Genomic DNA, 23,712 nt, shown 5'->3' with positions numbered 1-23,712 from the left:
CAGTTTGTTCACCTGAAATACGGGACTAATATTAGTACCTACCTCATAGGATCGCTGGCGGAGTTAAGGGAATGGATGCATGGAATGCACCCAGTGCAGTGCCTGATGCACAGACGCTGCCAAGTGTGTAATTGGCTGCGATGACTGGTGTCTCTGACATCCCAGCAGCTCTTCCGCTAGGGTTAGAGGACAGACGGGCTGAGCTGTGGTCCACGCTGGGCCTGGCACACGGGATACCCACTGGTCACTCCAGAGCAGCACCTGTGCCGGGGGAACCAGGCTGACAGTCTGTGCTCATAGGCTTTCCAGGCTGCCTGTGTTTAGCAGTTGGACATCCCCATGTGTCCTTCTCAGAGCTCCCTGTCCAGCTACACGGGGGCAGGGTTTTGTGATTCCCAGATTGGAACTCCATCTCTGAAGCTTTCCAGCCTCCTCCAGATGGTGTCTTGCCCTGCCTCGGTTTCCCTCAGGTGGCAGTTCAGAAATCTTTGGCTCCCAGCACACTTGGGATCTTCTCTTGCTCAGTCTTTTATTCCCTGTGTGAACTAGGGTGAGTAACATACGTCTGCAATCTCTACTGTCTCATCTTTAATGGTAGGGTTGATGGTACCGCCTGACGGGGTGGCTATTGCAAGGATTCAGTGAGGTCATCCACGTACAGCACTTGGCTGGGACCTGGCGTGTGGTTAGTCCATATTCAGTGTAAGAACCTGCTGTTTTATGAAACTTTTCTGAGGTCTGCACCCAGCATTTCTCCTCATGACATTAACTCACTTTGGAGTTCATCTTTGTCAAAATAGACAGGAAAACTGGCAGAGCCGAGAATGGGAGCGGAGGGGAGCTTCTGAGCAGCGCCCGGGCCTCCTCTCCTCGCCGCACCTCGCTCTCACGGCCTGCCCGCCCTGCTGCCTGCGACCCACCCAGAACAACTTCCACCATGGCCACCTCTGCGAGTTCCCACTTGAACAAAGGCATCAAGCAGGTGTACATGTCCCTGCCTCAGGGCGAGAAAGTGCAAGCTATGTATATTTGGATTGACAGGACTGGAGAAGGATTACGTTGCAAGACCCGGACCTTGGACAGTGAGCCCAAGGGTGTTGAAGAGTTGCCTGAATGGAATTTTGATGGCTCTAGCACCTTTCAATCTGAAGGCTCCAACAGTGACATGTATCTTGTCCCTGCTGCCCTGTTTCGCGACCCTTTCCGCAAGGACCCCAACAAGCTGGTATTCTGTGAAGTCTTCAAATACAACAGAAAGCCTGCAGAAACCAATTTAAGGCATACCTGTAAAAGGATAATGGACATGGTGAGCAACTAGCACCCCTGGTTTGGAATGGAGCAGGAATATACTCTCATGGGCACAGATGGGCACCCTTTTGGTTGGCCTTCCAATGGCTTCCCTGGGCCCTAAGGTCCATACTACTGTGGTGTAGGAGCAGACAAAGCCTATGGCAGGGATATCGTGGAGGCTCACAACCGGGCCTGCTTGTACTCTGGCATCAAGATTGCTGGGACAAACGCTGAGGTCATGCCTGCCCAGTGGGAATTCCAGATAGGACCCTGTGAAGGAATCGACATGGGAGATCATCTCTGGGTGGCCCGTTTCATCTTGCATCGTGTATGTGAAGACTTCGGAGTGATAGCAACCTTTGATCCTAAGCCCATTCCCAGAAGCTGGAATGGTGCAGGCTGCCACACCAATTTCAGCACCAAGGCCATGCGAGAGGAGAATGGTCTAAAGTACATTGAGGAGTCCATTGAGAAACTGAGCAAGCGGCACCAGTACCACATCTGAGCCTACGATCCCAAGGGAGGCCTGGATAATGCCTGGCGCCTAACTGGATTCCATGAGACATCCAACATCAACGACTTTTCCACTGGCGTGGCCAACCCTGGTGCTAGCATCCACATTCCCTGGACTGTCGGCCAGGAGAAAAAGGGTTACTTTGAAGACCGTCGCCCCTCTGCCAACTGCGACCCCTTTTCGGTGACAGAAGCCCTCATCCGCACATGTCTTCTCAACGAAACTGGCGATGAACCCTTCCAGTACAAAAATTAAGCGGACTAGACTTGCAGCCATCGAACCCCTCCTAATTAATTCTCCATCCTGCCTCCGTGTTTGCCCCTCTCTTGACTGTCCTAATAGCTGTAACTCAAAGGGCAGAATATCAAGGTCTTTTTTATTCCTCATGCCCAGTTAATATCTCTTGCTTTCTTTGGCCAGGATAGAGGAGTCAAGTTCTTAATCTTTTTACACCCCCCCCTTTTTTTTCCCTGTCACTGAAAGCTATCTAGTATGTTAATAGGGAGGGGGGTAGGGAGACATAACCACTGTTCCCGTTTCATCAGGTGTGTTTGTCCAATAGGCGTTGCTATCCAGACAGAGAATAGTGTTTGTGAAGGGAGGGGGAGGGCTCTTTCTTCCGAGGTAGCTGAGTGTTGGGGAGAGGGAGGGTTACTTACTCTGGGGTTAGGTTAGGATTTCCCCTCCTGGTGGGAAGTTCCACTTTGAATAAGGTTATAACCAACTTTCTATTAAAAGTGAGACTTAAGAGAGAATCAGGCAGGAATATGCCTCCCGTTGTCCTGGTGCAGGGCTTCCCCAACCTGGGGTGAGATAGCCCTCACCTGAAGACAAGCTCAGCGTAAGGATGGATTGACCTACCTTAGCAGAAAAAGTTCTTATTGCTTGGTCCTCCATTTATAACACAAAGCAGAGTAGTATTTTTATATTTAAATGTAAAAACAAAAAAAATTATATATATGGGTGTGCAGATATGTGTGGTTTTTTTCCTAAAGGAGGAAAAATATTCTGGTCACGGAGAGCCAGACTTGAGGTGAATAGTCTGGAAATAAGGATCTCCTACTGAGTGGAGACTTGGTATTCCCTCACTGCCACTATAGGGCTCCCATGTGCCCTGCCCACCCTTCTGCAATTGGGGGTAGACACCGGTAGGTTGACAGGTGGAAAGCACAGTGTAGAAGGAGGAGTCACCTGAGCCCCGTGGCTTTGGTTTAAAAGACACACATATTTCTAAACACAGAGGTTTAGAAATAAAGAGTTGGCTGGTCAGCTTGCATAGTTACTGACAAGGGGTTATTGGGATTATTTTCTGATGGGACTAGCATGTCACTAAAGCAGGCCTTTTGATATATTAAAATTTTTTAAAAAGCAAAAATAAAACAAACAAACAAACAAACAAACAAACAGGAAAACTCGGGAGGACTCCAAGTTCCCAAGTGGATTTATCCCAACGGTCCCAAGGTCCTTAGGGCTCAGTTGTGCCCGCCAACCTGAGCCTGGAGGTATAGGACTCCCTGCAAGCCCCCTCCCACAAGGCCTTCCTGCAGTAGGTAGACTGCCTGGCACTTGGGCCCCAGCCTGGCCAGCGACCCCAGCTGATCCTCCTGGCTTCCCATCTGCCAATGTTCATCCAGGCCAGGAGAAGCTGTTCACTGCCCTGTTCATACTAACTGCATTTTCCGTTCTAAAAAGGCACAAGGTATTTTATTTGCTAAGAAGGATTAGGAAAAAAATTTAAATACTTTTTATCATAGTTGTACAGAAAGGGATTTGTGAAGTGGTTTTGTTGAGAAAAAACATGATGTTGTTCATGTAAATATGGTAGTTGTGCACTAGAGTCAAAGAAGAAGCCATGAGTTTCGGGTTTGCAGAGAAATCTGAGGCCTGCAGGGACACACACATGCTCCCGAATACGCATGGTGCTGGGGGCCACACATGAGCATCTAGACTCGCCGAGGAGTGGCCCAGAGCTGGCTCTGAGCCGCCATTTTGGTTGAGCGTGCTCTAGGTGAGCGGCCATCCCTACTGTGGGTTTTTTGGTGTTTTCCATCCCGGCCACTAGGGGCATTTCCAGCCACTATTTTGGGGCATACTGTAGGCACTTAGGATTCGGAGCAATTTGTCTCTATACTTGTTATATTGAGAGCAGGGGGATGTTTTACTTTCCTGCCTTCACGGTTTTGCTCATCCTTGTTCTTCCTACGCAGGATTTTAATGACGTCCTTTTCCCTTCAGGTCTCTCTAAACGTCCTCACCCTCCCAGCCCAGCCCATCCATGAAGCCTTTCCTACTCCTCTAGCCTGCTCTCCCTTCCCTGTCGGAGGCTGTCCGGACAGCTCGCCTGTCCACAAACAGCACGCCTCATCTGTCCCTCATCTCCCTCCTCCTGATAGAACCTGGACTGACTGGGGAATGAGACATGGTGTTTGGCTTCCCTTGTTGCCCGCAGGCTCACCCTCACCAAGGACAGGATGCCTAGGAAACCCTCACCCTAGATTTATGTTAAAGGAGCCCAGATCCCTGTATTCTGTAGATTTTTAAATCATTCATCCTTCTAGAGGGATGTGTTGATCAAAGTGAGCCAGTGTGTTTGAACTATTTCTTTGAACAGGCTATTATAAATCCCCAGACCTCATGCACATCCATTGATATAATGTCAGTCCTGAGGTTACTGACGGATCTTTCCCTCACCTTACCTTGGGTTGGCTGTTTATTTAAATGGGCGGTGGAATGAAGTTGTCAGATAAGAATCTGACATCCTTCCCCTCGAGCAGTGATAAACAGAACCTAAGCCTAAAATGGACTGTGGGCTTGATCAAGAATTCTCTGTGAAATCGTACCTGTTTGGTTGTATGTTCTCCCAAAGAACACACCGTCCCAAAAAGCCTCCAGGGGCTGTAGATTAGAGTAGAGAAGGCAGCTGTCCCTCTCTCACCCCAAAGTCTGGGCAGGCAGCCTCAGCGCCCCAAAGCTTACGAAAATGCATTCTTATGAGAAGTTTTAGATTTTGGGTTCTCTGCTAGCTTTTCAGGGTTGGTGCAGGAAAACAATGTTCCCTTTGTTTCTAGTTTTGCTAGGAGTTGCCCTTCATACTCAGCCCTGGCAATGGACATACTCATCCCTACTGGGTCCTCCTGCAGCCTTCTGTACCAGTCAGTGTTCTCAGTTGCCTACAAGCACTTACTCTAGCTAGCTTGAGCAAAAAGGGAATTTACTGTCCTCTGATCAACTTCTGACTTATGGGTTTCTGATTGGTGAGCCAATTCTGATTGGTTGCCCATACTATTGCCTACTTTCCCCTACATGATTCTAAAATAACAGTAAAGTTAAATGTTAGAAACCAGCAAGATCAAAGAGTACATGAGAAGAGACAGCAGTGGGGGAGAGCTTGGAGCTAGTTTTTAGAAAAGTAGAAAGTACGTGGAAGAAGGGGACCTGGTTCAACAGATTAAGGATATAATACCTTCAGTGCCTGATGATAGAGATGCAGGGAAATGAGCTGGTTCTCTCTGCTCTGAGAGCCTCGCACCCGGAGACCCCAGAAAGTGGGGATGGGGTGGGTAGCAGAAACGGGGAAATTTGACAAAGATTTGCATTTGCATGGTGGGTAGTGGGACTTGTACTTCTTTCGCCTGCCGTGCTCCCAGAATGCCAGCAGCGGGAGCATACCATTCACAGAATAGTAAAAGAATCTTTTCTGGAGAATCTGAACAACTCTGGAGAAAAGACCTCCAAGAGCTGAGACTGTAGAGGAGAGGGGTGGGCCTTGCGATGCAAAGGCAAGGAAGCCCACCAATCCTGCCATGCACCCACAGGCCACACCCATGCCTGTCAGGGACATTTTGAATGCCTGGGTGGCTCAGTTGGTTGAGCTTCTGACTCTTAATTTCAGCTCAGGTCATGATCTCAGGGTTGTGAGATCACGATGGGCATGGAGCCTGCTTGGATTCAATCTATCTCCCTCTGCCCCGCCCCCTTCTCTCACTTAACAGCAGAAAAAAAACAAAACAAAGAAAAATATAAAAAGACAACTCAAGATCATTATGCATTTGAGGAACTTATAGGAACAAAAAAATACAAAACAAACATAAAAAAGGAATCCAGGACAAAGTTAGTTTAGGGAACAGCACATCAAAATCCTGTCACTGATTATCTTAAAAAGATTTTTAAAAAGTTACATCCTTAAGACATGAACAGGATGCTATGAAAAAGAACAGAGAACACAAAATAGCAGCTGAAGATTAAAAAAAAAAATGTGACAACTACAATTGTAAAAATCCAGTGGAAGTTTTAGACAAAATTGAGGAAAGTAAAACCCAGAGTAACGTAGTATAAAATGAGAGAGAAGAATTGACAGGAGTGAGTGGCTTCATCCAGGAAGTTCAATATTCTTCTGAGAGAAATTCTGGAGAGAGAACTGAAAACAATGGAGAAAGCAAACAAAACAAAACAAAACAAAACAACAATAACAAAAAAACAAGAATTAAGTCTTAGAGCTAAAGGACCTGTGTCTCCAGGCTACACAGCCCTACCAACCATTTAGCTCTCACCAAAATAAATGAAAAGAACACCCATATCAAAGCACTGCAATGGTAAGACTCAGAGCATCAGGGAGAGATGGGAAGACAGAGAGAAGAGCAGGAGAAGGACGAAGAGCGGTGGTATTCAAGGAACAGGAGCGAGAGGAATCGGAATGGCATTAGGATGCTGCAGAGGGACACTGGTTGCTAGAAGATACTGGAGAGACACTTTCTGTGGAAGAACTCAGATTGCCATAGCCTAAGGTATTAAGTAAAACAATCCATATGGCAGCAAAATTTTTTTTTAAAAAGATTTTATTTATTTATTTAAGAGAGAAAGAGCACAAAGCAGAGAGAGGGAGAAGCAGGCTGCCTGCTCCGTGGACTCTATCCCAGGACCCCGAGGTCATGACCTGAGCTGCAGACAGGCACTTAACTCACGGGCCACCCAGGTGCCCCTGTGGTAGCAAAGTTTAAAAAAAAATTTCATATAGGCAAAGACTAACAAATTTACACCTCATGGACCTTTTCTTAGGAAAATACTCTAAGATGGGCTTCAGAAAAATAAAATAAAAGCCAAAAGAATAGTAAGCAATAAGAGGTACAAAGATTGCAAGCAGTAGAGCAGAAAGGGAGGTGTCAGGATGGTTGCTGGTCATCCAACCCAAGACCAAGGGTCCGCGTGGGAGCAGGGGAGACAGGGCTCTGACAGGCTGTCACTGAGGTGTCAAGGGATGAAAGATTATTTTACACGGTTGAGCATTTAGGCATGTATACTATAGCACTTGTGTAAATAACTACAAATTGAGGCCATTGGCCCCAAAGAAGCAGAAGTTGTATGAGCAAGGAAGTAACCATCATAGTCCACTACTTGGCTCAGTAGGGAATGGTATCTCATGGTCCGAATGGAGTCAACGCTTTTGATTTTATTTAAAAACCGTGATACAAGTCGATGGGGAATATTGGGACAGGAAATGAAAGGCTGAAGGGTTGTGTAAGAAGTTAAGTCCTCATTCCCGTAGCCGGAGGATAATGGACGATGCTAACGTCCAAAACTGAGCGACCAAGTGCAGCAGTGTGAACGTAAGATTGAGAAACACCGAACTGAATCCCAAAGAAATAGCTAAAGCGGTTAGGAGGGTTTGCCTCTGGAGGGCGGGACTAGAGCAGGAGTAGGGCCAGGGACTGCCACCTGTCAACAGGGGGGCTTTTAGTACCACTTATTTTTTTTTAAACATTTTAAAAAAAATTTTTATTTATTTATGATGGTCACAGAGACAGAGAGAGAGAGAGAGAGGCAGAGACATAGGCAGAGGGAGAAGCAGGCTCCATGCACCGGGAGCCCAATGTGGGATTCGATCCCGGGTCTCAAGGATCGCGCCCTGGGCCAAAGGCAGGCGCTAAACCGCTGCGCCACCCAGGGATCCCCCACTTGGTTTTAAGATATAATTTTGTATATAGAATAACAGGTTTATGAACTATGGTTCGTTGTTGTCAAAGTGTGCTTTGAAATTGCTCCATTTATGCTCCCTTAAAAAACCATGTTCTTGTTTAGCACATTGGTCTTACTAGTGTTTGATATTCAGATTTTAAAAATAAATATTATTTTTCCTTATTGCTTGTAAATAAGCAGCTGCAAAAAGTTTTAAAACAGAGTTAATAGGACATGGAAGGAACGTATTCGAATGATATTGGGCAGCTCGCAAAGATGGGCAGAAGGACGGGGAGTCAGGGCTGAAAACCTCTGGGAAGCCAGATGGTGGGGATGTGATCAAGGTCACTTCTAAGCACAGTCTAGACAGGCCACCGTCATTGGACTCACAACGCTACCCTCATTGCTGGGATTAACTTTTCAATTAGATCTTTGGGTCACTTTCTCACGGTTCGAGGGAGTCCATGGAGCTAAGCTTAGGTCTGTGGTGACCTGTGTCGCCTGGGGAGAGGGACCTTCTCCCTCTGCAGCCCCTCACCTCTGGCCGAGACACATACAGTGGGCGTCTCCACAAATCAAGGGTGTTCTGATATTGGATGGCGAAGACCCCACATGTGGCCAAGACCCCCATTCCTTGCATATGGGATGGCCCGAACCACTGGGGACCTGCCCATGGAACCGTAGCATATGCTGAGAACCACACATCGCTCTTGCCTTTCTCTCAGACCTTTCAGATGAAGAAGATGAGGCCCAGAGGAGTTACCTGAGGTAGAGGAGAAGCACGGACTAGCACCCAGGTCTCCTCCACGTACAGGTCTCCCTTGCCTGATCACCAGGAGGCCGGCCTGATAACCGCCCCCCCCTTAATAAATCCAAGAGGAAGAGCATGACGTCACAAGGCAGGAAGAAACCCCAGGCTGGTGTGAACCGTTGGGATAGAGAAGCAGACAGATTCCAACAGCACAGAATTCTCAAGGATGCTGTGGAGCCTTCCTCGAGGTTTAGAGCCCTGTGGGTCAGTCCCGGGTACGGCGGAAGGCAGGGGAGTGTGTGAGTGTGAGTGTGAGTGTGTAACTCCTAATTTACCAACCGTGTTCCGGGCAGCGGGGCAGCCGCCGTGCGCTGCAGCCCCGGGAGGTGGCGGCTTGGCTGCAGCGCCCAAGCGGCCGCCGTCGGAAGGGCCACGTCCCATGGTGGCGGGAGGCCGGGGGCGCCTCTAGGCCAAGCTGGCGCCGCTGTTGCGCTGCTGCCCGGGAGAGGCTCTTGCCCGCCCGGGGCTCACAGCCGTGGCTCCGTCTCCCACGCCCTCGGGGCCGCCGCCCTGGCTCCCGCTGTCCCGAGGCTGGGCCCGTCCACCTCTGCTCTGCTGTGGCTGCGCCCCGCATCACATCGGATCTCCTCCTGTCCTTCCCCCTTCGCCCAGTGCCCGGGGACGGCCACATCCGGCCCGCGCTGCCTTCGCAACACTTGCACTGCATCCCCTCCTCTCCAGCCTGGGGCCCCACTCCGGGCCCGCTGCCAGCTGGCCCCCGCGCTCCTCGTGCTGGGGCACTTTCCTCCAGCGGCGGCCCCCCCACAATCCATCCTCTCCCGAGGACGCCTAGACCACCATGTACCCCCTCCCCCCCCGCGCTGTTCTGTTGCAGTCTTGAGATCTCGTGACATGTCTGCGTGTCCCTTGAACAAAGAAACTTCACACTCTGGGCGAGGTGGTCTTGATAAACACGGGGTTCAGCCAAGGTCGATGCTTTTCTGTGAGATGAGGACTTGTCTGATAGCGTGCCCCGCGGTTCCCCGAGGTGGGGATATCAGTGTGTCATATCTCAAACCTCCTGACCACAGTTAGGAGCTTGTGTTTTGCAGGACTTTTAGCATCTCCTGCATTAGGTTGCTGGGACTGCCGGAACAAAGCACCACGGCCTGGGCGGCCTAGACCACAGAAATGAATCGTCTCGTGGTTCTGGGGGCCCGAGGTCCAAGATCAAGGTGTCAGCAGGGGTGGTTTCTTTTGAGGCCTCTCTTCCTGCTTTGTAGATGGCTGTCATCTCATTGTGACCTCACGTGGCCTCTTCTCTATGAGCACGTATCCCTGGTGTCTTGTACTCTTCTTCTTTTTTTTTTTAAAACATTTTATTTATTTAATCATGAGAGAGAGAGAGAGAGAGAGAGAGAGAGAGGCAGAGGCACAGGCAGAGGAGGAGGAGAAGCAGGCTCCCTGCAGAGACCCCAATGTGGGACTCTATCCCAGGACCCAGGATCACGCCCCGAGCCGAAGGCAGACGCTCAACCACTGAGCCCCCCAGGAGTCCCTCGTACTCTTCTTATAAGGACACCAGTCATACTGGATTAGGCCCATCCTGATGGCCTCATTTCAACTCAATCATCACTTTAAATACCTTATCAGCAAATACAGTTACATTCGGAGGTACTGGGGATTAGGACTTCAACATAGGAATCTGGAGGGGCCGCAGTGTAGCCCGTCACGTTCCAGCCACATTTCTGTTAGTGTCCTTTATGGTTCTGCAGGGTGCAGTTCATCTCAAAGTTTCTGAGCATAGATTTTTGTTTTTTCTTAAATAGGAGAACTCTTAGCAACCCCTCAGCCTCTTCTATTCCCTTGTACTCAACCTGGGGGCTCCGGATTTACAAGATAAAAGCCTGGCTTGGCTGCGTAAGTCCTGCCTGTTTGGGACCTGGCAATATTTTGGGTCACAGCTCATTCCTCATGCTACTGATTCTCCTGCCTTTGATTTTGAGCCACAGAATGACCAATAGTAGGGATGCTTCCTGTGCAGATTTAACTCCAGTCAATAGGCACGTAGGCAATGCCACAGTGGCCTCCTCAATAGGCAATGGGCACTGTAAAGCTTGACACCGTAGAGAACCTGCTAGAAGGAATGTGTGCATGGTCTCAAGAGCTTCTCCGCACGGCCAGCCTGACCTCCCTAGAATGCGAGGCTGACCATAAACCTCCCATCTTTACTTGCAAGGCAGGAAGAGATTCCAAAATGGTGTGGTCTGACTAACTGGATGGAGCAGCCATCTGGCAGGACAGGATAGGGATCGTGGGTTTCCGGGGCCAGGCAAGTGGGTGATGGTTTAGTCAATACACGCGGGGATGAAAATGAAGCTCTAATTGAGGGCCATAGAGACACATTGATTAATGAAGGTCAGAGGAGTGGATCCAGGATTCTTTACACAGATTATATTTTCTGCACTACACTTTATCCATGAGCTAAGGAGTCTTCATGGCTAATTTTGATTATAATTGATTTTCGCCTCATCTAATGACTTTAGGATCAAATCTTTCTTCACAAGGTGTGAAGATGTGACTCGACCGTCACGCCCTAACCTAATGCCCTTTCTCACCTCCAGGCTTCCACATGCCGTCCCCTTGGCCTGGAATTCCTGACCGCCCCCACTACTGCCCACTCCCAACATGGGGACGTCCCCTCTGCAGGACGGACTTGGTACCTGGCTCCTCGTTCACTGAACATTCTCCCATCACTGCACCTTCTCCTTTTATCCAGGAGCATTTTCTCTCTGTATCGGACTGTCTCTCTAAGTACGCTGGATTCACTCAAGGACAGGGCCCAAGACTTCCTTACGTCCTTGTCCAGATTGCTCATAGCACCCGGCACCTAGGAGGAACCCATGTACATGGTTGTTCAGTGGGTGGGTGGATCCTGCTCTTGTCTCTCTCACACTTGTTCATGGATTTTCTCGAGGTTGATACCTGCTTCTTTGACTTTTTAATTCCATGATTTCCCAAAGTGGATGAATCCAAGAAGTCTTTTTTATTTTTTCCTCCTTTGGGCCTCCCGCATGCCTTACTGTTTCTCTAGGTCAGGCAAGTTCCTCAGGAAGCCTATGTGGCTAGTCCCTTTCTAGCCTGAGGCCTCTTGCCTTGTGCCAGTAGTCCTTCCCCTGAGCCCAGACCAGCACCAGTTGGCACTTGGCCTTCCCCCTGGGCTATACCCAACCTGGTCTTAGGGAGCACAGAGTCGAGAAGCATCAAGTCTATAGCGAATGACCACAAAGAAGGGGCCCGAAACCATCACGAGTCTCCCCATTCTTGGGGTCTGGTGGGCCCGATAGCTACTGCAGGTAGGCTGACAGGTTGTCTCCTGCTCTCATTATGGGGCTGTACTTCTGGGTCCTCCAGTCTAGGCAGAGACGATGCTATTCCTGTCTGTGAACCCAAAGAGCTGGCTGTTTTGTCATTTCCTAGTTTGCTTTCCTCTTCTTTTAAAAGGGATCAGAGATGGTCGCCTTTCAGGATTTGTTGCAAGAAATAATGCCAATATAGATAGAGAATCGATATTTTTGGAATAAGCACCTCGGAGGCCACGTGGAAAGTCTGGTCATGAAAGCAAGAAAGACCAGTGTGAATCTGAGGTGGGACTTGAGAGAGATGCGACGTTGCCCATCCTGGGCATTTTGTGTTTGTTGATTCATTGCTATTTCTTTTTATCTGTGCCCCACTTTGCCTACAAAGGTGTATGAAGTGGACTTTGTGTGTGTGTTTATGTGTCTATGCATGTGCACGTGCACGTGGATGGGAGAATTTGGGGAGTTTAAGGTTTAACGTTGTCCTGGGGGTCAGGTAGGGTTGCCTCCTATCTTCATGTCTGTCACCAAGATCATCCAATTAGAGGAAACCAGTGTGATGCTTCAGACCTACAGCTCGAAGGCAAGTAAGCATAGGGCACAGCTATGGTGGGTTTTCCCCTGCTCTTTCTACTCCAGATACTCAGCCGAGGAGCCCTGCACTCAGAGCGCCCTCCTCAAGCAGGGTCGTTGCATGGGTAGGGCCTTTCTGAGCACCACGTGCTGGTCACCAGAGTGGAGGATGCGGCGGGACAGCCACAGCCCACAGACGAAGCATATGTGTATTTGGCCTAGAGGACTTTGGGCAAAAACCAAGGTCTTGGCCATGCCTGGGCCTGGGACCCAATTGCACAGAAGTTTTGTACTTGGAGAGAAGCTGTTTGAAAGGTTGTAGGGCAGCTTACATTATGGATTCTAAAGAACATAGGTCCCCCTTCTCTCTTTTCACTGAATCTGCAATATCCTCCCCTCCTTACTCCCCAGGACCTCCTGGTCCCATCCCTGGCCTCTCTGAATCACTGTCAGTGGGGCGAGAGGAGAGTGTCGAGGGGAGCTTGAGGCCCCTCTGCTGGTGCAGGGCACTTCCCTGGCTTTCCCACGTCACAAATCAGGGACTTGTTTCCTGACAATTCCCGAGCCAGAGAACCCCTCCCCAGCACCCTGAGGAAGAAGCAGCTCTTGTCTCCAGAACTGAAAAGGAGATATTTTTCTTTCTATTCCATTCTCCGAAAAGTCAGGCTCATAAAAAAGAATACAAATTACACCCAGCAGCTCTTATCAGCTTGGTAAAGAATTGCTACTTTCAACTTTATTGCCTTAAAAAGAATTCAAACGCTTCCATCTTTTAAAAACAATTTAGGTTGAGCAAAGGAATTAGATCCGTGTGCAGAAGCGGCTCGCCTGGCAGGATTGGAAGGGGTCACGGTATTAACCTTGAACGCTGATGCTTTAATTGAGCAGCCCGGGCAGTGTAGATGCTCTCCCGGTGGGTGTGTGCGGGGGTCCGGTCTCCGGGGCCAACGGCCACACAGGGGGGCAGGCCTGGGGGACTGGATGTGACCCAGCGGCCCTGGGAGGGGTTTTCTGCCCCAGATGGTCCCCAGCCCCTCCCTTCTCTCTGTAGCCCTGATGCTCCGGGTCCCCGGGGCCAGTCCTGCGGATGCAGGCAGCGCCTCCTCAGGCTCTGGCACGAACGTGTAAATACTCGTGGGAGGGAGGAGAAAACCTTTTTAATCAGTTTTAGACTTTGCTTTGCTTATATCTGAAAACGGCTGGAAGCTGGAGCTGAGGAGCAGGCTGTGGAGAAGCGGCTCAGCCGCCACCTGCTGCCGAGAGCTGCGTCCCTGGGCCCGTGGGGCCGCATCCAGGACTGTCCTGGGCCCGCTGCACAGGCCGCCGGCTGTTCTCGCCGACCCAGGGCGGAAATACGCTCAGAAGTGCCTGGTTCTGCTGAACGTCGGGGTCCTCGGTAGGACTGTGCGGGAGTGCCCCTGACTCCCGGGGAGGCCCCCTGGCGTCCGGGGCTCCAGGTGGCAGGGCAGTCGGGGGCATCGGGGCCCTCTGATGGAACCCGAGCATCCACCGGCTGCTGCTGGCCGCCAGCTCCCGGCTGCGCTTTCCCCGGGGCTCCCGACCCGCGGCGCATGGGGAGCGGACCCCATTTCATTTTTCTGCTGATATTAACGCCTCCTCATAAATCATCCGCATGTAGCGTGTTCTCACTTTTTATTACACGAAGTTGCACCTGCAGCACAGCCCTGGGACCTGCCTCTCGTTCTTCTGAAGGACCCACAGCTGGTCTGTGGTGAGTCTCCGTCCCTGGAGGCCGTGAGCTGGGGTGCCCGCCCTGTGCGTGGACCACGAGGCCGGGGAGCCACCTGTCTCCCACTTGGTAAACAGTGGGGACCAGGGCCGGGGGGTCTGCTGATTGACTAGGACCACTCAGCCCTATCAAGCTTTTACATGTGTTTAGCCAACGATGCTTTCTTTATTTCTTTTTTTTTTCAATAGCAACGTAATAGGTTTTCTGAGATCAACGCTGGTGCTAAAACAAAAACAAAAAAACAAAAAACAAACCACCCGAGGATGAATACCCTCTCTCCAATGTTACAGTAATATCTTTTAAAATGCCACTGATTGACCAGACTCGTCCAGAACTCACTGTGTCCTAAGCAGGTTATATATGGAGCTCCAGCACTCAGCACAAATGAAGATGCAATTATATCCCCACAGCAAAGCTCTAAAACTTGATCATGTTTCCATCAGCTCCCAAAGGTCACGATGTCTTGCATTTATCCACCTTTCAAGTTCACTTTGTTTCATTTCACCTTCTCTCAGATGTGTAGGAAAACGGTACTATTTTCAATCACAGGCAGCACTTTGCACGGAACAGTGTTAACCAGAAATCAAGTGCACATCCAAACCGCGCAGAACAAGGACACGGGGCCCGGATGCGCGGGTTTCCGTTAAGGCAGGACCACGCAAAGGGAAGAGTACCCGAATGTCAGGACCCCTTTTGACTCTTTGGGGGCTTCCGGCCTGTGTCCTTGGCCGTCGTCATTCTCAGCATCAGGGAAGTGGGCAGTAGTGTGAGTCTGTCGTTCGTTGATTCCAGATGCGTCTTTCAAAGTTCATCGTCTGCCAGGGGCTATGTTGAGAAGGAGCTGCCTGTTATCGACACAAGGCCGTAGCCCTTAAGGAACCCCGATCCAAGAGTTTAGAGGGTTGGTGGTGGGGGGTTGGCGCTGGCAGGAAACTGCAGAATCCAGGACCCCAACCCGAAGTCCCCGGGGCTTCCCAGGCAGGCTGGCCAGGCCTCATCACCATCTGCATTGCCTTCCAGCCTGGCTCTTGCTTTCCTATGAAACATCCCCACGAAGTGACCAGATTGAGTTTGTCTTCAGGTTGGCGCGACGCCCTGGAAGGGGCCTCGGTGACACTTTGGGCAAGCTTCCCCATCCGTCTGCTCAGCTCGGAAGCCACTTTCAGTGGCGTGGCGTGGCGTGGCGTGGTGTGGCGTGAGGACTCGCTGGGGCCTCCTGTGTAGATGCTTCGCTCAGGGCCTGGGTAAGGGAGCTATTCAGAAGGGGTGAGCGGCTGCACCCAGTCTGCAAGCAGCCCTTACCTGCAGCCTTTCCATCCAGTGTCTTCCCTGAATCCCCAACAGCAGGCTCCCATTTCCCACAGCAGCAGCCCTCTGAGCATCCCCCAGAGGAGTGTTTGGACTCCACATGGGCCTAGTTCTCCCACACTTTCCCCCACGGCCCTGTGTGGCTGGACATGACTGCCTTGTCTCCAGTGTCCGCCAGCAACCAAGCCTCCCGCCATCACTTGCATGCCAAGCAGCCCCTGCCTGTGCCCAGGTCACTGAGGCTCCTGCTCCCTCCAAGGGCCCTTGGCTTCAAGGATGCTCCAGCACAATGGCAGGTGAGGTGGGAACACGTGACTCATGCTGGGTCGAGAGGGGCTGTTTCCTAGGAGAAGAAACTGGAAAGGGAACCCACATCCGGTTCAGGATTCCCTGGTGGGACCTAGGACCTAGGGCAGGGCCGGCAGGAGGAGCCGTGGACTTGGGGAGAGCATGGAGGCAGTTTGCCGTCGAGAGCAAGGCTCCAGGAAGTTCTAGAGACGAGGCTGAGGTGAACAGGAGACATATCTGGTCCGGAATCTCAGGCCCCTTGCTCGAGGAGCTGGGCCTCTGGGAAGCCCAGCATGGCCAGGAAGGGTTCCGTGGAGGCTCGTGGTTCTGGACTGTAGCTTGTGAACTTGGGCCTCGCGGTGGTTGCTTTGCCGATTTCCTTGTAAACAGGCTGCTGGGTCGTCTGTAGTCTTGTAGCCAGCTGCTCCCCTTCTTTGCAGATGGGGGAGCTCCAGGGGGTGACGTTGCACAGAGAGCATGGCTCCTAAGCAGCACACTGTTGCAAAAGGCAGCAGCGGGTCTTTGAAGTTAGCGGGCTCTCCATCCTTGGGAAAATGCCAGGGTCTGCGCTCCATGGAAGGAATGTTCTGAAATGTTACGAGTTAGGGCTTTAAAAAGATGCTAATTGTCGACAAGTGTTCATTATCTCGGGCTCCCAGTGTTGGGGGGGTGCTAGAGAAGTGGCCAACAATTAACACATACATAAATAATCGGTGGCACTTGCACTTTGTGAAATAAATCCTCAGCGATGCTGCTGGAAGGCTTCCATGTGGAGGTTTTTTTTTTCTTCTTTTTTTTTTTTTTCCCCATTCCATTTATTATTCCTTTAGGCCCAGATAGAGTAAAACAGGCTCATACTTAAGCAACGCCAGTGGAATAATGGTCTCGGGCTGGTGAGAACAAGTTAACCTGGAGATGGAAGGCGCTGCTGCTCGTAACGTTTTTCTCAGTTGTGAGAAAAAAAGAGATCATTGTGTCCCCATTGTCCGGGGCCGGGGCTGGGTGCAGGCCCGAAGGCTCGCACGCTTGCTCTGACAGCTGTGTAGGCCTTTTGAGCAGCAGCGTGACCGAGGGAAGGAACTCAGGCTTTGGAGACAGACAGACCTGAGTTCAAATCCAGCCCCTGCCAAGTCCTGGCTGAGCGACCTGTGTGAGCTACAGGGTCGGATCTAGGTCTTGGCTCCCCATCCATGTGATGGGGATGAGAACGCTGCCTGGCTCGGTGGGCTGTGTGAACCAAGGGGGGGGTGTGTGGTGAAGTGGGGGAGGTTCAAGTATGCAGTGGGGTGCTCGATCCAAGGGGATGGCTCAGTGTTGGTGCTGTGTGAGTGGTGGGGAACACAGAGGCAGGGGACCCGGCGGGAGGCGCGTCCTGCAGCCCCGTGGAGCCGCTGTCTTCCCGGCCTCCTTTTAGGTGTTTGGGTATCAGAGCCGATCTCTGCCTGCATGCGGCCGGGGCCTCTCCAGCCCTGCCCGGCCGGCCACCCTGCATATACTCCCCGTCAGCAGTAGGCGCTGCTTGCTGTCTAGCGCTGTGGGAGTCAGGAGCTGGGCTCGGGGCTGCACCCACTTCTCTAGGGGAGCTGTGGACTCAGAGTGGCTGAGTAGCCAGGACAGGAGCCCAATGCGCCCTCCCCCAGGAGGACCTGCAGGATGGCATGTTAGTGTCCTGGGTCACTCCTGTTCCAGCTCTGTTGTTGCAGCTGGCCGTGGGAAAACTGTTACAGGCCTGACGTTCAGACAGGGGCTGCTCCTCATGGACAAGGGGGCATACTCCCTTCCTCAGATGGCGGAAGACACGTGCCTCCCACCTCCTTAGCAGGTGTCTAGCTCTGACACTGTACTTGCTTTCTCGAGGAGGTGGTGTGCGGGCGTCGGGTCAAGTGTAGACACCTAGCTCTGCCTCACAAGTGATGCCCTCACCGCTGGCCAGCTGTGTCCACCATCCCAGCCCTCTCCACGGGCTGCATGCCATGGCCAGCTCTTTGGGTCCCCTATAGAAAAAGGGGCTCAAGCAGGAGTCAGCAAGAGCCGTTGGCAGTTTCCACCTTCTCAGATCTTCTCACGTTCTACGTCGGCCAACCTACTGACGGACCACGAGAGCTGGGAAGTCGGTCACTGATGGCTTGGCAAGGCCTCGCAGGGCTCGCGGCAGCGGCTCGACCTGGTGCAGCGTGGAGGCACTGCGCCACTACAGGGGCCGCTGGGGTTCACCGGGATGTGGTCCCCGCCTCCCACGGGGTCTAGGCGGGGTCCTACAGTTGTCAGGACGCTCCCACCTGCCGCCGCATTGCTTTGACGGCTGTCCTGCTGCACGGCCCACGGCCCCAGCAGAGAAGCCCGACTGCAGGTTCCGGGCCCCCCACTTGCCGAAGGCCAGACTGGAGCTGAAGGCCAGCTCCACTCCCTTCGCCCCCGTGGAAGGAAGGGCTGCCCTTTATTTGCCTGGTTAGCTTGACGCTGCTCTGCCTCCTCCCCAGTGGCTCCTCGGCTCCTGGAATCTGTGAGGAGGGCTTCGCGCGCAGCCCTGTTAACCCGCTGTTAGCGTCCTCATGTTAGCGTCCATGCGGTTTAGGCTTCGGGCTTTCCAGCCCTGAGCACGCGTCCCAGCGCCGCATCCTGTGCGCATCTCTGGGGGGTGTCTCCAGGCTTCCCGGAGGCCCTGTGGTCGCGCCGGCCTCCCGCGCCCCCGCCCAGGCCTGCGGGTTTCCGGGGACCTGTGTGGACAGGAGGGAGGCCCTGGGCTGGGCGGTCAGGGCGAGGGCTGCTGGACAGAGCACAGTGTAGACGGGGGGAGCGTATCTGGGCCAGGGACCCCCGGGGGCACCCTTGCCTCGGGTGCAGGTCTGGGCACAGCTGGGGCCTCCTCCCGGGCCTTGCAGACGTACTTGCCCCAGGAGCCGAGAGTTTGGGGGGCTCCCGAGGAGGAAGCCAGGCAGAGAGGAGCCCCGGAATCCGAGACTGGGCGAGGCAAGGCCCGTGGGTGGAGCCTGCAGATGGAGGGGTGGGCAAGGCAGGCCAAGCTGGGGATCGAGCCGCCCGGGGCAGAGGAGAGGCCGCGCCGTCTGCATCTCCGCAGCCCGAGAGCAGGTGCCCGACTGACTGTCCCGCTGTCATCACGGCCACCCCGCTCACTCCCGGGCGGGTGCGTGGAGCTCGGAGGACAGGGGCAGGCAGGGCCCGTGTTCAGAGGATGCGCCCTGTGGCCCTGGGGCCGTGTTTCCTGAAGGCCGCCTCCGAGAGCCACGTCGGTGGGGCCTCGCCTCGGCGGCTCCTGCGTCCGCTGGCTGCTCCTGCTTCGTTCACGTTTGTTTTCCTTTCCTCTCTGCAGGCCGTGGAGACCAACCTGGCTTCCAAGGACAGCCACTGGGTCTTTGTGAATGAGGTAAGAGCCCAGGACGCGGAGGGGCGCAGCCTGCCCCGAACCCCCTGCCCCTGGGGAGTGCCCAGAGGGACGCCCTAGCGCTCCACCGTGTGACACAGGGGTCCAGGGGCTTGGACCTGACCTGCCAGCATGCTCACCTGCGGCAGGTGGGAACCAGTGGAAGGGCTGAAACTGGAGCGCAGGAAGGAGTCAGGAGTGAGAGGTGGTGTCAGGTGTGGATGTGCGGAATGAGGGGAGGCCGCCAGTCAGGGGCCAGGGGCTGCAGAGGTTAGGGCAGGTTAGAGAAGGGGGTGCAGAGGGGGTGGGGTGGAGTAATGAGGGGTGAAGGGGGTGGGGCGGAGGAGTGAGGGGTGCAAAGGGATGGGGTGGAGGAATGAAGGGTGCAGGGCGGTGGAGGGGAGGAATGAGGGATACAGGGGGTGGGGTGGAGGAATGAGGGGTGCAGAGGGATGGGGTGGAGGAATGAAGGGTGCAGGGGGGTGGGGCAGAGGAATGAGGGGTTCAGGGGGTGGGGTGGAGGAATGAAGGGTGCAGGGCAGTGGGACACAGGAATGAGGGGTATAGAGGGGGTAGGGCACAGAAATGAGGGGTGCAGGGGGTGGGATGGAGGAATGAGGGGTGCAGAGGGGGTGGGGCACAGGAATGAGGGGTGTAGAGGGGGTGGGGCACAGAAATGAGGGGTGCAGAGGGGTGGGGTGGAGGATTGAAGGGTGCAGGGGGTGGGGTGGAGGAATGAGGGGTACAGAGGGGTGGGGCACAGGAATGAGGGGTGAAAAGGGGGTGGGGCACAAGAATGGGGGTGCAGGGTTGGGGTGGAGGAATGAGGGGTGCAGAGGGGGTGGGGCACAGGAATGAGGGGTGCAGAGGGGTGGGGTGGAGGATTGAAGGGTGCAGGGGGTTAGGGTGGAGGAATGAGGGGTTCAGGGGGTGTGAGGCACAGGAATGAGGGGTGCAGAGGTGGGTTGGAGGAATGAGGGGTGCAGAGGGGGTGGGGCACAGGGTGAGGTGGTGGAGAAGGCTGATTTCCGGCAGGAGGCGGTGGTGACTGTGTGTGTATGTACGTATGAGAGTGCGCACCCGCATGTAGGTGTGTGTGAGTGTGCTCACCCCTGCGCAGCCGGTGCAGCAGCAATCAGTGTAGCCACTCAAGGGGTGGATCCAAAGTGTCTCCCGAGACAGCCCGTCCCACTGCTTTGGCCCTGGGAGGAGGGGGCGCCTGGGTCTTCCCTGTGCCTGACGGCTCTGGGCCCTCCCACCACGAATGGCCTGCAACCCCGCGCCCTGGCCTTCCCGAGGGAGCCCCTCTGCCCACACACCCCTTGAGGAACCGCCACGGGGGAGGCTGCGTGACCCCAGCACGCCGTTGGCAGAGCTGATTCTAGAAGGCGCTTCTCGGGATGCCTTCCATCAGGCCTTCAGCCTTCAGTTGCTCCCAGAGTAATGGATCAGTTGCTTATGGCCTCTTTCTAGAAGATGCAAGGCCTGTTGCGTGGGCCCTTTACTCTTTGACGGTGTGTGTTTCCTCATTAGCCCATGTTCTGAGGCTGAGAGGTCTGGGTGGCTTATTTTCATGATTTTGCAGGGAGCGTCAGAGAGTAGCTCCTGCAGGCACTTCTCATGGCTTTCCTCCCTAAATTCACACCCTCGGAGCTCTTCCGGGCCTGCTGGAGACACGTGGTAACTGCCCGTTTCCCTCGGTCGCGGGTGGTTGTGCTGCTAATCAGGGGAGACGCGAAGGCCACCACCCCAATCTCTGGGGCCTGTCGGAGTGCTCCTTGGTCCAGGGAAGTTCTGATCCTCTGGGCTTCCTCAGCTTCTCCACAAGCTTTAAAGTCGGGTTTCCTTGGTTCCGGAGAGGGGGTGCATTCCCCATGCCCCATGAGGCCGATGCCTGGTGCTGGCTTTCGTTTAGTGGGGACCCTTCTGAACCGGATCGCCGGTGTTTCTCTGTGGCCAGCCTTCAAAAAGTGTTCTGTCTTTATGTTTCTAACCTGTATCTTTTTTTCCTCCCCTGCATCTGACCCGCCTCCAGAACCCTCTGTCCCTCCTGCCCCCGTCTTCAGGGCTGGGGGTAATTTCAGCATGGCTAGTGGCGAAATGCCCCCGAGGGCATTGCTGGGGCAGCTGGAACAGCCTCCCTTGGGGGGATGGCTATGGGACTGCCCCTGGTCAACAGTCCACTGGGGGCCACACACACATCATGTGAGTGTCCCGCGCTATGTGTGTTCTTCTCCAGAAGTGACCTCCCCACCTCTTGGCTTCCTCTTCTACGGGGAGGCTCTTCCTCTCGAGAGTGAAGTACAACATCTGCTGTATCTCGATCGCCCGTTATATGGCAGGCACTTGCCAGGGCATTTGATATTTGGCACCACCCTTTGTCCTCATCGACAACCCTCTGTGACTGTTATTATCATCCCCATTTTACAGATGGGAAAAGGCAGGCTCTAGAGGTTAAATCATCAGCCCAAGGTCATATAATTATGAAATGGTGCGTTTGGGATTCTGTATGAAGACTGTCTGACTCCAAAGTCCTTTCTAGCAAAGGACATCATCATGCGTGTGGCCCTAACAAAGATCCTTGACCTTTGGTCGGGGTCTGATTCAGTAAAGCCAGTGGTAAGGCTCAGATATGCACACTGGTGGAGACACCCTTGGCTTTGGTGTCAGCTCATGGACATTCTTGAATTCTACGATGTGAAGGTAGGTCCTCCTATAAAGCTTTGGTTCTTAGACCCCAGGGTGGCCTCTGGTTAGTGACCAAGATATTTTCTAAGTTGCATGTAGACTTGCCCTTCGGATCCAGCCGTGTTCAGAACTGCTGTCTCCTGTTGGCCCCAATGGAGACAAAAGTCAGGTTATTCTTCCAATAGTTCTACCGTCTAGACCCTATCTAAATACAGAGCCACAGGTGGAGCTTCCTAGTTGCTTCTCTGTCATACGTGATAGATCAACTAAGGTGGGAAGAAGGGAAGCGGGGGAAGGGACTTGGTGGTTCCAACATGGTCTCTCAAATTCAGCAACTGTACTGGGGCCCCATCTTCCCATTTCCTGAGCTGCTCCCCACGTCTCTGGGGGAAGTTCAGTTTGTCTGCCAGGCTCAGGTTTGTGTGTCTGCATCCCACATCCTTCCCCAGGGGGGCCTGCACTGTGCTCCCCAGCTCTGCCCCTGCTTCTCTCGTTCCTCACTGGCTCTGTCCTCCAGCTTCTCCCTCTGTATCTGACTTTGCTTAGTGTATTTTCCTGGATTCAAGATAAACACTCAAAGGCACATGTTTTTGTTATTTTCTTTTTTTAAAAATAAATTTATTTTTTATTGGTGTTCAATTTGTCAACATATAGAATAACACCCAGTGCTCATCCCATCAAGTGCCCTTTCAGTGCCTGTCACCCAGTCACCCCCACCCCCCGCCCTCCTCCCCTTCCACCACCCTAGTTCGTTTCCCAGAGTTAGGAGTTGTTATTTTCTTAATGGGATAATTTTCTTAATCTGTCTACCCTTTCACTGGTGTATGTTTGAGGTCTGTCTCATTTGGAGAAGGGGTGATTGTATGCAGAGAAAGGCTTGTGAGTGTATGAGCCTCATCGATAGTTTCTAGTCTCTGCAGGTCTCCAGGTTTGACTGTGGGGACACGGGCAAGCAGATGCGCTCTTGGGTATAAACTGTATTTTCACGGATTGATTAAATCACATGTTAGCTTGGAGGAGGGTGGGGGATTTGAAATAACTCGTGGAATGCAGAGTGAGCCACTAATCAAGATGGCTACTAGGTCATGAGTCCCTTGAAGCCACGGCCAGAATCCAGCTCATCCTTGAATGGCATGCCCCATGCAAAGAGTAGGTCCTTAGAAAGGTTTGGTGGAAGGCAGGTCAACACACTTAGGGTAGAGCAAGTTCCTTTGAAAAGCATTTCCCAGGAGGCCTTCAAGGAAAAACAAAGGCAATGATTCAACTCGAGACTCCAGGATGGAGGAGACCACTCTGGGTCATTCATCAGAAGCTGCTGGTTGAGGACCAGTCAAGACTTGACTCTGGATGAGCTAGGTGGCTTCTGGAAACTCTTCTCCAGTGGCTCTGGAGTGCTTCCTCTCCATGTGGCTTTCAGCAGATCCCAGGCCTGAGCCACGGCCGAGGACACATGTCCTTAGTGCCAGGTGGAGTTTGGGTGCAGAAGAGAATGCTCTGTCCATGAAGATCTGTGTCTTGGGAACCTTGTAGAGGAAATTTTTTTATGGAATTTATATGCAGGTCTCCAGCCTCTTCCAGAACTGAGCTTGACTGGACTTGAAGGGCTCTTTGTTGCTGATCAGCTCAGATGGTTAGACTGGTTCTTGCAGACGTGAGACCAAAGCATGTTTTGATGGAAATGGTTTAAGGTGTTTAGAAAGCAGCGCAGAAGCTCATATGTGACCTTTGTGCTTCTGTTTCTCGGTGGGTGAGGCTCTGAGCTGTGGTCTGTGGAAGAGACAGAGTCAGGGGTCCTTGGCACCCCTGCCCATTTCCAGCAGATGTCAATGACCCCCACATTCCATGTTCGTTCCAGAC

The 23,712-nt window shown here is 52.9% G+C and overlaps 1 protein-coding gene and 1 pseudogene across 3 annotated transcripts in view; both read left to right on the top strand.

Moving 5' to 3' along the window:
• GRID1 (glutamate ionotropic receptor delta type subunit 1) overlaps window positions 1-23,712 on the top strand; it is a 639,650-nt gene that overhangs the window by 373,401 nt on the left and 242,537 nt on the right. For all 3 annotated transcript variants that reach the window (XM_025435395.3, XM_035715124.2, XM_035715125.2), the window contains exon 5: window positions 19,117-19,170. In XM_025435395.3, the coding sequence (XP_025291180.1) occupies window positions 19,117-19,170 (54 nt within the window). The remainder of the gene's footprint in view (window positions 1-19,116; window positions 19,171-23,712) is intronic.
• Window positions 816-2,208, top strand: LOC112651967 (glutamine synthetase-like; annotated as a pseudogene).

Source organism: Canis lupus, chromosome 4 (assembly GCF_003254725.2).
Source record: "Canis lupus dingo isolate Sandy chromosome 4, ASM325472v2, whole genome shotgun sequence".
NCBI classification, from domain to species: domain Eukaryota; kingdom Metazoa; phylum Chordata; class Mammalia; order Carnivora; family Canidae; genus Canis; species Canis lupus.
This window is presented reverse-complemented; position numbering and strand designations above follow the sequence as displayed.